General features: G+C 37.2%; 1 protein-coding gene across 2 annotated transcripts; it reads right to left on the bottom strand.

Annotated features, from left to right (window-relative positions):
* Positions 1 to 713: 713 nt before the first annotated feature.
* On the bottom strand, positions 714 to 11,503 carry LOC103470440 (hyaluronan and proteoglycan link protein 1). 2 transcript variants are annotated; one of them, XM_008418882.3, is made up of 5 exons: positions 11,393 to 11,503; positions 11,176 to 11,281; positions 4,096 to 4,428; positions 2,336 to 2,638; positions 714 to 2,174 (listed from the first exon to the last, which is right to left on the bottom strand). In XM_008418882.3, the coding sequence occupies exons 2-5, from the start codon at positions 11,264 to 11,266 to the stop codon at positions 1,885 to 1,887; spliced, it is 1,017 nt and encodes a 338-aa protein (XP_008417104.1). In that variant the 5' UTR covers positions 11,267 to 11,281; positions 11,393 to 11,503; the 3' UTR covers positions 714 to 1,884. The 2 variants fall into 2 exon arrangements, with proteins under 2 accessions (XP_008417104.1, XP_008417103.1); XM_008418881.2 differs by having other exon boundaries at positions 11,176 to 11,457.
* Between the last annotated feature and the right edge of the window lie 965 nt (positions 11,504 to 12,468).

Genomic DNA, 12,468 nt, shown 5'->3' with positions numbered 1-12,468 from the left:
CAGATAAAAGCCTCATCTGACATGTCAATACTGTGTCGTTCATCTTTACATTTTGGGAAGTGTTGTTGCTTCATTATTTACTCGTCTGCTCAAACCAGTTGACAATAATCTTACATGTATGCAAAAGCTGTAAGTATTTTCTAAATCATTCCAAAATACTTTTTAAAAACATTTTTTAAAAGTCTGTTGTATTTGGCGCGTATTAACAGTAGTGCACTGCAACATATTCAGATTTTAGGACTTTACCACAGGAATCTATACTGTATTTTATTGTATGAATGTTAGTTGTTAACAGGTTCTACAAATTGAGCTGCAGCTTCTCCAGAATGACCACATACCATTAGGCTTCTTCTCTCATTACGACTCACTACTAACTGCTAATTAACTTTGGAAAGCAATTAATTGGTGGTACTAGATTTTCAAATCAAACTGTCAAACTAAAAGGCGAGAGATACAAATATTATCCCACTTTTTGTGTTGTTATTGGTGACGTTTGAACAATTTTCCTCCATTCACAGTTCAACACCACTTTGTGTTGCTCTCTCTCATATTGGACTTTATGTTTGCAATGTGACAAAATTTAAAGTCTGAATCCTTTTGCAAATAAAAATGTACATCACCTATACAACTGTCTGATTTGTTATTTATAATTTCTGCATTCAAACATAAGACATGTTAATATATTTTTCAGTCAAGGAAACCCAGAAAAAAAGCATTTTTAAAAGTTGTGTTTTTATTTTTAATTGCAACATTGTGAAACGGTACATGGTGTCATACAAAAATACTTTCATATTTTGTATGTCAAATTGTGAGCAAATAAACATCTGCTGTAAGTATGATATCTCAGTAATCAAAATTATTAAAAAAAAGGAAAAAAAAAGATGAACAACATTTTCACTTGTCTTAATGACAACTACACATTTTAATAACTACTGTTTGCTATGTTTATCACACGGTTAGGTGTTTTAAGTTTAATTCTATATCAGATCAAATGAGGATTATATGCACTTTTCTTGCACAATGAGTAGGAAAAAGCAAAATCTTAATATAATAAAAAAGAGAAATCTGCAAGTCAGTCTAGAATTTGTACTATTTCTTTTCAAGAAACAGTGTAAAGTTATCAAAGAAAGAACAAATGTAAAAAAAAAGTAAAATCCTTATGTTAGATAATAGAAACAATGCATTGAGGTTAAACATTATAACATCTGGACATTTGTAATTTCTCCCTAATCAAACTGAAATTCAGAAAAAATATATATATATAAAAAGAAGAAACATCAATCAAATCTCTTTGCAGTTGACTTGCTCACAGCTTTTCTGGTCAAAGATAAATTTTTGAGGTTTTGTAAATACATGTATGTTAATCTATGTGAGAAAACAGCTTCAAACCTGGCAACCAGGTTCCTTCTTGGTGTAATCTGTGAACCAATAGCTCAACAGCTGTAGTCTTGTTCTGTTAATCACACTGAAATCAATTTATTTTGTTGATATGCATGCTTATGCAAAATTGATAAAGCATTGCTCAAGACACATTTGAAAGCAGCACACATTCTTTGAGCATAATTGCAGCCAAACATTGAACATTACACATTTTGTGGAGGACATACATTTTCAATTTTGCTCTTTACTGAACAGTCTTAGCTAAGACTGTTTAGAAGAGTAAACAGATAGAAATAAACAGAAAATATACCCTAATTGCTTGTTTCATTCTGTTGTTTATTGCATATTGATTTAAATTGCATGACACTAGCGTAACATCTATTATGGCATCAGAAAGTTTTGGACTAGTTAAAATCCAAATGAATCTGCTTTAAAAATTTATTTTTTATGGCTGTTGTTGCTGCTCTTTGGTGTCTGTGGTTTACCTGCATGTTTTTCATTCTCTCACTTTTCAGCCTTGAAGCAGTAGACACCATAAGACTTAACCTTTTTGTCTGGGAATCCAACAAAGCGCACTGCAGCCTCTGTGGGACTGCAGTTCTTGCGGGCCCTGGAAATAGGGTAGCGCACACTTCCGTCAGCCAACCAGCCAGCATCACATCGATCGTAGCCCTCAAGCTTCCAGGCAGCATACATCTGGCCAACCTTCGCAATCTCTGCATCGTCGTCTTGGCACGCCTGGACAGCCTCGTCAAAGCTCAGCCTTTCTGGCTGGACCAACCAATAGAAACGACCTGGTAGCAGAGACAGCCAAAAAACAAACAAACAAAAAAAACTTCCTTTAATGTAGATACATGCCTTAAGAGGAAAGATGTTTTTCTCTATGAGAACTGAAATTTAATATATAAAGCTCATACTGTAACTTGAAAATAAAATGGAGAAAAAAGGCCCCTACCTTGGAGTTTGGAAGCAAAACAGAACACATCAAAGCGGCTCATCTGCTTGTTTCTGAAGCCGTAGTTTCTGAGACCAGGTCTGCTGTTGATGCCGCCGCAGGGTTGTCTGGGTTTGGTGATTGGATACTGTACTGTACCGTCATTCAGCCAACCAGCATTACACCAGTCCAGACCGTCTTTCCAGGCCTCCAGCAGCTGATCAAAGGAGGCAATTACAGCATCCTGACTTCCACAGGACTGCACAGCATCATCAAAATTCAGGTTGTAGCGCCCATGATGGGGAGAGTACGGGAAAACAACACCTAAAAGACATAGAAAATGCTGTAGCAGGATGACCAAACCCTAGGTTATTCTGTATTTGGAACAACACAACACATTTTGTTTGGTAAGAGCTAAATCTCTATGATTATTTCTCATTTATTTGCAGACTCAGTCAAGTTAGAAAGAGGGAATGTCACAAATCTTATCACTTTAGAACTAATTTATTTCAAACATGCATGCTTAAAAGCTTATTAAGTAGCAATTAGCAATAGATTAGGACACTCGAGATTTATATCCAGCAGTTGATCAATCTAGCACAAACCTCAAAATATAATGTATTTGTATGAAGTTAAAAAAGAATGTGTGACAAGTCACAAGTAACAAAATAGAACATATTTAAATGTATTTCTTTCAAAAATGTCAAGATGGGTTTCAACACGGTTCCTCCAATACTATGAAACCCTGCCATTGTCAGCTATATAATGCTGATTTGCTGGCTTTCTTTGGAGTGGATTGGTTCTTCTAACCCTCAGCTATATTGTTGGAGGTAATTGTACCTCCAACACAGTGACAATACTACTGAGGGAAATGTGAGATTTGCTATTTTGACCAATATTAACATGCTTCCTCACACACTGGAGGTATACTTATTAAATTACTTTTGTCAGCTGGGTCAAAGTACAAGAATAATACGTTGATTTAAAATGGGGTTTGCTTCAATATTATTTTGGTCTAAAAGTCTGTTTTTAATTGTCCAAAACAATCAAAGAAAGACAAAGACATCAGTTCCTCTATGTTAACAGTCCTATGTTTAAATTGGCTTGGGAGTCTTCATTCAAATCTGGGAATGACTTCAAACCCCATTTAGCTGTTGCTTTGTTCAATTGTCCTTGTGAGGTTGGAGTTAAATCTGAGAATAATGTTACGTTGCACAAAACCATGTTCCAGTTGGAAGCCAGTTAGCCAGTGGGATTTGGTTAGAATGTGATGGCCACTTACCAGACTTACTATGACAGATAACATAAACCAGCTACACTGTATTTCTTTATTTTATACATTCAAACTTTGTAGAAATATTCTAAGATATTCTTAGATTTTTACCTTTACTTTTTTATGTACAGTGCAGACAGAATGGATTTTGAGTTTACAGTTGCAAATCAGAAACTTGGACTTGAAATTGAACACACCAAGAGTTGCATTGGGTTTACTCATTATTTTTGCTTGGAGTGATAATGCTATTGAAAATGTAAATTGGAGAATGTATGACTCTGCGTCTTATGCATAAAAATGCATGCATAAAAGTTACACCAAAATGTTCAGTTGTTGTTTTATATTAAATCTAAAACCTAGAAGAAATGTAAGGAGTAGAAAAGAGACATAGCCCTACAGTCAGATGTAAATCCGGATTCTAGATGTGCCTTATAAATCATAAACAGAATAGCCATTTATTTACTGGTGATTAAGTGAATTAGTGTGTTGCTAAAACAATACAACTTACCTTCAGCGAGACCATTTTTAACCTCTAAGATTACATCTTGTATGAGGTCTTCCATCCCATCCATGATATCACAGCGGTACCTTCCCATGTCATCCATAGAGACGTCAATTAACACCAAGGAGGCATCACCATTTTCTATGTCTAACAAAAAGGCACGGTTTTCGAAGTTTCCATAAGTCCTCTTGTGTAAACCCATGTATACAAGCACATCCTCATTTTGGGATGGATCTTCTCCCACTTTGATCCATGTCACTTTCAGACTTCCAAAGAAATTGCTTTCCTCTGCCTGAAGCTTGCAAGGCAAGGTGACGTTTCCACCCAGATCAGTCTTGACTAAAAAAGAGGAAAATATGCAAAGTAAACCAATATGTTCATGATACTTTGACTTTTAAACAAAATATTAAATCAAATACAGGAAGAACTTTGAATACATATATTGGATATATAGCATTGAATTTTCTTGCATTAGTCTGCTTTCATTTTACATGCACTTCATGCACTTTGTTTTCACCTGTCATGTAAAAATCCCAATAAGTTTGTGATTTTAATGTCACAAAATATGAAAAAGTTTGAGAGAAAAGCTTTTGCCTGGCACTTCACCAACACGCTGTCAATTGTTGAAAGATAAAAATGTAGAGCACATGTTTGAAGACTTCTCCTGCCCATAAGTATTACATTCTGCAGTGTAAGTTTTATTGGGTTTCAGGCAGTCTGTAGTGCCTGGAATCAATCCTCTTCTTCTGTCTCCTTCCCGAGGCTGTCGGCTTTGGCAAGTGCAAGCTTTTGTTTCCTCAGCATTAGCTTTCAAAATGAAAACCTTTCCTTTCATGCACTCCATCTGATTTTTGTTAAGTGTATTAAACATCTAATGAAGAACAGAAATCCTTTCCTCCGGGGCACCCGCTTCCAAATCCTCACTGTCCAACCAACGTCACTCCTCAAACTCCAAATCATGTGTCATCTTTGTCTCACCATGGGTTCCCATCATCTCCTTGGCCTCGCTGTTTAGACCTCACAGGGCTTGCTTACTTAAGAAGACCGCAGCCAGCAAGTGTTGTCCGAACCCAAGATATTACAAACAACAGATGAACGGATGTCATGGACCTCTGACTCCACTCCACCTCAAACAATTATATGCACATAAGGCTGTATCATTCAGTCTTGCAAATCCAAGAAAGATGCTAGATCTGTGCATGCTGTGTTGATTTTAATTATTGTGTTTGTCTAGTTTTTCTGATCTTTGGTACAAACAGTACCTATCTGTAAAATGGCAGGTTTCATTTTTTTCTGGGAAAAGGATTCACTGCATCAATACATTCACAAAATTATTTAACATCCCCCTTCTTACCAGCCTGATCCTCCTGCCAACCCAACCCAACCTGCACCCCTAAACTCCCAATTCACGTATAGACCCACACAAATCGTGTCTGTGTCTGATTAGTTTTGTTCTCTGTTTCTGCTTGAAGATGCCAGAATCTGTCTTGATGTTTTGTTCCAAAACTATGGCTGGAATACTGTCTCACTGGCTCTTCACAGCGAAAGGAACCTTGTCCTCCTGGGTATCACAGGAAAGAAAAGAAGTTACTGGCTGTCTGCCTTAAGCTCTGCTCAACTCAAAATCTTTTCTCAGCATACACACGCATGCAGACCAAGTTATAGGAATAAACTTCCAGAATACCCCACATCCAAATTTTGCTAGCTTTTTATGTTTTGTATTACTGTTTGTTTTTATTTCTGCAGCTTTCTGACCGTTTGGCAGCCTTGATGTGTTTCACATGGGTCTAATTAACCTTGTTTTCCTTCATGTTATTTGTCTCTCCTAGGCAAAAAAGGTATTTCTCTTTTTCATATTTTCATAACATATTTTTTAGTGTATGCCTATAGTATGTTTGTCAAAATTTTATTCCTTGTGCTTTTTTTTTATGTCTGTCCTGAATTTCAGTCTCATCTCTTGAATTGAAACTCACATATAATCTATCCTAATACAATTAATCTACTCCAGTATAGTCATACAAAAGTGACATTTGAACTCTTTGGTAATAAATGCAACTTTACAAGATTCAAGCAAAAGCACTGATGAAAAAAAATATATGTTGGACAATCCAGCTTATCACATTTTAAAACTTTTTTTCACCCGAAGCTTATGTTTATTAGTAACTGCTTCTTTCACCAAACTGCAAGACCTTCCAAGTAGTCTGCAAGATGCCAAGCATTTTATGAGCTATGAAGAGCCTCACAGCTGCTTATTACTGGTGTTTTTCAAAGAAATCAAATATTTACAAGCTGGACGAAGATTGCTTTTGGCCTTTTTGAAAGTTAGTAATGACTCAACTCCTCCTGCCTCCTAAATTCTCTGCATGGGTAGCCGTGGCACGTGGAGTGACTGAAGACCTGAGCAATCCAGAATAACTAACTGGCTCATCAAAGCTTTACGAAAAAAATGACGTTAGTTAGCATCACCTCACCTAATGTGATGCCACCAACTTTTCTGCCAAGACAAAACTTGAGGAAATGAGAGAAGACAAAGGGCTTCTTTGTACTGTGTTAGTTGAAGCACTGTTCAGTCCAAATCAGAAAACCAGCTTCTACATCTGGCTTGTAAGTCTGAAACATGAGATGTAAGCAGCATTATAGTACCACTAATGTGAGTCTTAAACTGGAGTGAAAACATACTCTACTGCAGTCATACAAGTTTAAAAGTACCTTTCAGGCATAATTCTGGAAAAAAAATATATTGACACCCTCAATAACTTATTTCTAAGTAAATGGATTTTTAATTAGCGTGACATTTTCACACTAAGCAATCCACAGGATAATAAAAGATTAGTCAATTAATTAGCTGTTGAAGCTGCTGAAGTTGGTTACAGATGTATTATTATATTTCTAAATGTTTAAGTAAGTCACATTGGGAAAATAGAAAATTTAAACAACATGATTTCAACACAAACCACCAGAAACTCAGTGTTCCTCGCAAGACCTCTGGCAGATCAAAAGAAGAGTAAGAAGAGTTGTCTGAGGTCTGAGAACCACTTGAAGAGAGTCTCAGAAAGGTCTGGCCTCTTTTTTTGTAAACAATAAGCAATGCACTCCAGCATTCCTTCACATAAACACATTGCAAAAGACTCCACAAGAAAGAGCAAGATAAGACTTGCTTAAATGTTGCTGCAGAACAGTTGGACAGCCCAACAAAGAACTGGGTGAAATGAGACCAAAACAGAATGTTTCACACAACATTTTTATAGAGTTAATGGCATTGAACATTATTCCCAAATGTGAATAGAAATAAAGGTGGAAACATAATCGTGTGCAAAGAAGAATAGGCAAAAAAAATACTTTTGTTAGTTTATAAATCCCTGAATGATGTAGCATCAAGATACATTGTTTTTATTATTAACCTTCCAGACAGGTCTTCTGATTCTAGTCTACTCTGCATCCTCACAACCAAACATGGAGAAGCAACATCAAATGTTTATACTTCACTAATCTGGAACAAACTTCCAGAAAACTGCGAAACTGCTGAAACACTGAGTTCCTTTAAATCAGTGCTCCTCAATTCCAGTCCTCAGGCTCCCCTGCTCTGCATGTTTTAGATGTGCCTCTGTTCCAGAACAGCTGCTTCAAATGATTGCATGACCATCAGGTACTGCAGAAGCCTGTTAATCACCCACAGATTCAATCCAGGTGTGTTGCATAAGGGAAACACCTAAAACATGCAGGGCAGGGGGGCTGAGGACAGGAATTGAGAAACACTGCTTTAAATGGAGGCTAAAACCCCACCTGTTTAGAGTTGCCTTTAATTAATGTCAACTGGAATACTTATCAATATATGTGATGTATTTGATGATGTTTGATGATGACATCTCACAAATATATAGTGTTTATTGCTTTTTTCATTGTTGGTTACTGTATTTGTAATACATAACACAGAAAATTTATTCGTAAGAATGGGTATAAATCTAATTTCAACAATGCATATGGCAGCTTTCTCAACATGATATTCTCAAGACATTTTAAAGCTGTAGTATTTTAGAAATTTCAGTAAGTGTTTTCAACAATTATTCCCTATGTTCTTTCACTTTTGTACACATAGAGTATTTTAATTTATAGATCAAATTCTGCTGGCTTCTTTATAAGTATGGTGGTTATGGTGGTTGATACTGGCATCTGGTTTGAGTTTCATGTCAGGAGTCCCTGTTAAAACTATATTTACAGAGAAAACCTCGGTGTGTTTTAGGACTTACTTCCCCACCGTTGAAGCAGGCTGAAGGGAGTTATGCCTTTGAGGCTTTGGTAGCAGACAGAGACGGGGACGTTAAAAGTAATTCCACACTCTCTGTTGCTACCAAGGTCACCCCTGCGGAGAACGCTACTCTGATCACGCAAGGCACATTTTGCTTGTAAAGCAACAGCCTGTAGGGTTTACCTTCATTCTTCTCGCAGGAGAAGTGTAGCCGTTCTTTCGCCGACGCACCTTAGACCTCAGCCTCTAAAGTCAATTGCAGTCGTAAATGGTTCTATTTCAGATAGAAATGTATGGTCAGTAGAACAAACTATTTTTTTAAGATGTAGATGCTAATGAAAACACAGCAAAGAACTAAGTGAACTAATGTGTGTAGGAATAAAGTAATCAAGACCTACTCGCATTTTATTACCAAGCACAATTCTCTTTCACTCTGTAAAAACGTTGCATTAGTGCATAATTGGAACCATCTGTTTCTTTGCAACACTAAACTCTGATATTACCGACATTGCAAAGTTCCAAGTCAAACTCTTTTTCTGTATTCTAAAGCTGCAATGTTTTCATTTTGGAGTAGAATGACCAAATCTGGCCCAAAATCCCCCCTTTAAAAAAAAAGCATCCCAGTTTGTAGATCACACATCTTTATGTGTATATGAGAGTATGTGTGCAGTGTGCCGCACCCTTTTGTCAGAGGAGCAACTCATGAGATGACTTACAACATCCCAGAGCTTTGCTGTCCTCTGCTGCCAGCCAATTTGCGCTTGAGCGGAGAAAGGATTATTAACAAGCACAGCTGGGACAAACACAGCAGGCCAACTCCTCCCCACTAATTCCAATAAAGTGTTTCCTGTGTTCTGTCCTGCACAGCGAGCGCAAACATAGTGCCTCTATGTGCACAATATGTGTGATCATGAGCTTACATGTGCAGTCGACGTTTATTGGAATGGGTTGTAGAATTTCACTGAAATCAAATGAATATAAATGCAGAACATTAAATGTGGTTCCATCATCTCATTTCTGAGCCTAAACACAAAATCCAACCCACCCAAAGCCCAGTTCCAGCCAAGCCCGTTTTTTCCCACCGAGTCCCAGCAACTGGGCCGTGGCTCGGTAACCAAAAGCTACAGTAAGCATTAGACTTAACAGACTATTACCTCACAGGGAAAGACATAGTCATCTGGCTAGCATTCAGCGCGGGACTCTATACATTTGGCTGTGGGTCGTTAATCTTCCCTCTACTCTTGTCAGGCTGCCTGTTGCCATGGCTCTTTTCCAAAAAATCCCAATGCTGCTGTGAGTCAGAGGGTGTGAGGAAGCAGACAACACCCCAATGAACAGACAGGAAGCTCTTACTACGGAAAATATGGCCCACAGATTACTTACCGAGCTGGCTTCAGATGAACAACTGCTGTTGCACAATAAAGAACTAGGAGTCATTTAATGATATTTAGGTAGACGTATGCACATGCACAAAATGCTATGACATCACAGGCCTGTGAGAGAAATTTAAAGTGGACAAAAAAAAGGCCTAATCCCCTTAAAGAGCGAAACTCTTCTGTCGACAGGGTGGCCTTCTCCGCTACTGCTTGGAAAACAGACAACTGAGAAATCCTTAGTTTCCCACTTACTGAGTCAGCTTGCTGGCTGCTAAAGAAGCACTGAATTTCACTCAGCCTATACAGCAAAAGGGAGTTTCTGACTTCCCCTGTTTCTCCTTGCAGAACAAAAGTAGTTGCCCAGTTTTGTAGCTCAGAGTTTCATCTGTAAACTCAAGGTGTCTTCCTGCAAGGAGGAGTGATTTACACATTTCTGCATCCTATTTAGTTCAACCCCTGTCAATTTGTACCTCCACTATAAACATGTTACCACTCTTGCACATCTACCCCTAAAGAAACTACTCTCACCTATGTAATTAACCCTGGCATGTATTATGAGATGAAATAGTCACACAGTGCTCAAGTCTTAATTCAAAAATTTTATTTAATTAAATACTATTTTCTTAAAATGAATACAAAATATTTCCTTTTTTTTTGTCCTGATCGCCACCTGGGACAATTGACTCCCATGGAAAACAAAATAAAAGTGAGCTCATTGTTTATACATATTAATTACAGGAGTCCCAAAACTACATTTCCTTACTGTGGATGGTCAGCAGATTATAGACTTTTTAATTTAAAATCAATTGCCAAAGACAATACAAGAAATCCTCTGAAAATGATGCTAGGTTCTAAATTTCTCTTACAAATTTGCTCCAAAATTACCATGGTGCAAAGTGACAAAGAGGCAGAATGACCAGCCACCTTTTTTGAATACATTATTTATTTTTTTATTTGTCTATATCATTTATCCACAGCAAATGATAAAATGTGGTGAATATGGTCAAATAAAAATAGACATAATTATTCTTTTGCTGTTTAGCATTTCAAAGACCAAATATAACAACCTCCACTAGCTCAGTTTCGGACATCTATTTAAGGTTCAATATCTGGTATTAGCAGAGAAATTGTCATTCAGCAGAATGACAATTGTTGCAGTGAATGACAGGATAATTTATTCACCAGCCACTGGGTACCATGGTGGTCTGTATGCAAGTCAGTGAGTCAATGGTGAGTCACAGTATGTGTGGGTGTGTGGGTTACCCCAGAGACTAATCTGTTACAAGCTGCTACAATGGCCATGTTGTTACACAAGCTTATAGTGCGGTACCATTTTACAGAGATATCTCATCCGCCTGCACTTCCTCTTTATTTTCTTTTTAGAACAAAGATATATACATGAAATATGTAGAATTAAAGCAAAACCATTGCATTTGCAAAATGTCTGTGTCATGTTAAACTCACCTGATATAAGGGGGGCAGGAGTTGCAGTTTGACCGTATGCACTGCCAGCCAGAGCCAGGGAAATCATTGTGATGCACAGGAGGCTTATCATTTTCTCTCTATTGTCCTCAGTTATTGAAAAGTAAAAAAAAAAAAAAGTTATTCAAAAAAATTAATCTTAAGCTATACTTTAAAAAAATCTAAATTTTCTGAAAATTATTTTTTCTATTTTATCTACCTGTTTCTTTTTCTGCAGCAGCTGTCTGTAGTGCTACTGGAAATTTTGGGCTCCTCGGAGGTCCAGACAAATGCCTTTTATTGTAGCCTAGCATGGTAGAGACCACTCCTCCTCTCCTCAGCCCATCACCCTGCATAGCTTTTACCGGCTCCCTTTTGGCACGTCTTGTATGAAAAAAAATCCCCTCCTTTCCCCCTTGGAGAAGCAGAGAAACAGCTACACATTGTGAACCAGCTGAAAATGGTCCAAAGTAATAGGTATGCAAAAATAATAAACCTCGAAAAGTTCTTGCGTAAAAGTAAATATAGTTAGGTAAAAAAAAAAAGCAATCTGTTATTCACACCAAATCTTGCTCTCTGCTCTGAATTAGTTTGCATGAAATATTTTTTGCAACCTCCAGATCAGTGTTTTTACTATTAAACCAAAAGCCTCTCACAAAAGTTATTGATATCAACATATGGAAATTTCAACGTTTGCATGTTAACTGCGACAATATCAGTTGCTTAATTTCTAAAAGTCTTAAAGGAAGACCCGAAGCAATTGAGAGGTTTAATTTAGGAGCCTATTAAACTCTTTAGTCTACTCCTCTGATATGGAAAGAGAACAGAGGTAAAAGTATCATGTAATGCAATATTTGTTTTAAATTACTAACAGCACATTAATTGTGTTTTTGATTATCTTTATAGTTGCAATAAGTAACTTTTATAAACAAGATAGTTTTTACACATCTTTTAAAATAACCATTTTCTGACAGTATAACATGAGACAGATAATTTGTGAGAACATCGAGCTCATAGATCTCCTCGCTGTGGTCCTGTTGCCATCTACCAAAATACACTGATCCCAGTTAGAAACCACCAATCAGAGGCAGGAGGAAAGTCTCACTGCTGCCAATCATTTTCATATGCCAGCTGCTCAAAGTGCTAACCATGGAAAAACAATTTAGTGAAAACAGGTTAACTGCTGTCATTGTTGGCCAACTAGCCAGAGAATTCATGGCATCCTTTAGTTTTGGAAAAAATCTGTATTGCAGAGACAGCAAGTGGCGGGTGTGAGCGTCACACACAAGTATGATT

This window comes from Poecilia reticulata, chromosome 9 (genome assembly GCF_904066995.2).
Source record: "Poecilia reticulata chromosome 9, P_reticulata-male-v2, whole genome shotgun sequence".
Lineage (NCBI taxonomy): Eukaryota > Metazoa > Chordata > Actinopteri > Cyprinodontiformes > Poeciliidae > Poecilia > Poecilia reticulata.
Note: the sequence above shows the minus strand (reverse complement) of the source record. Positions and strands in the feature narration are given on the sequence as shown.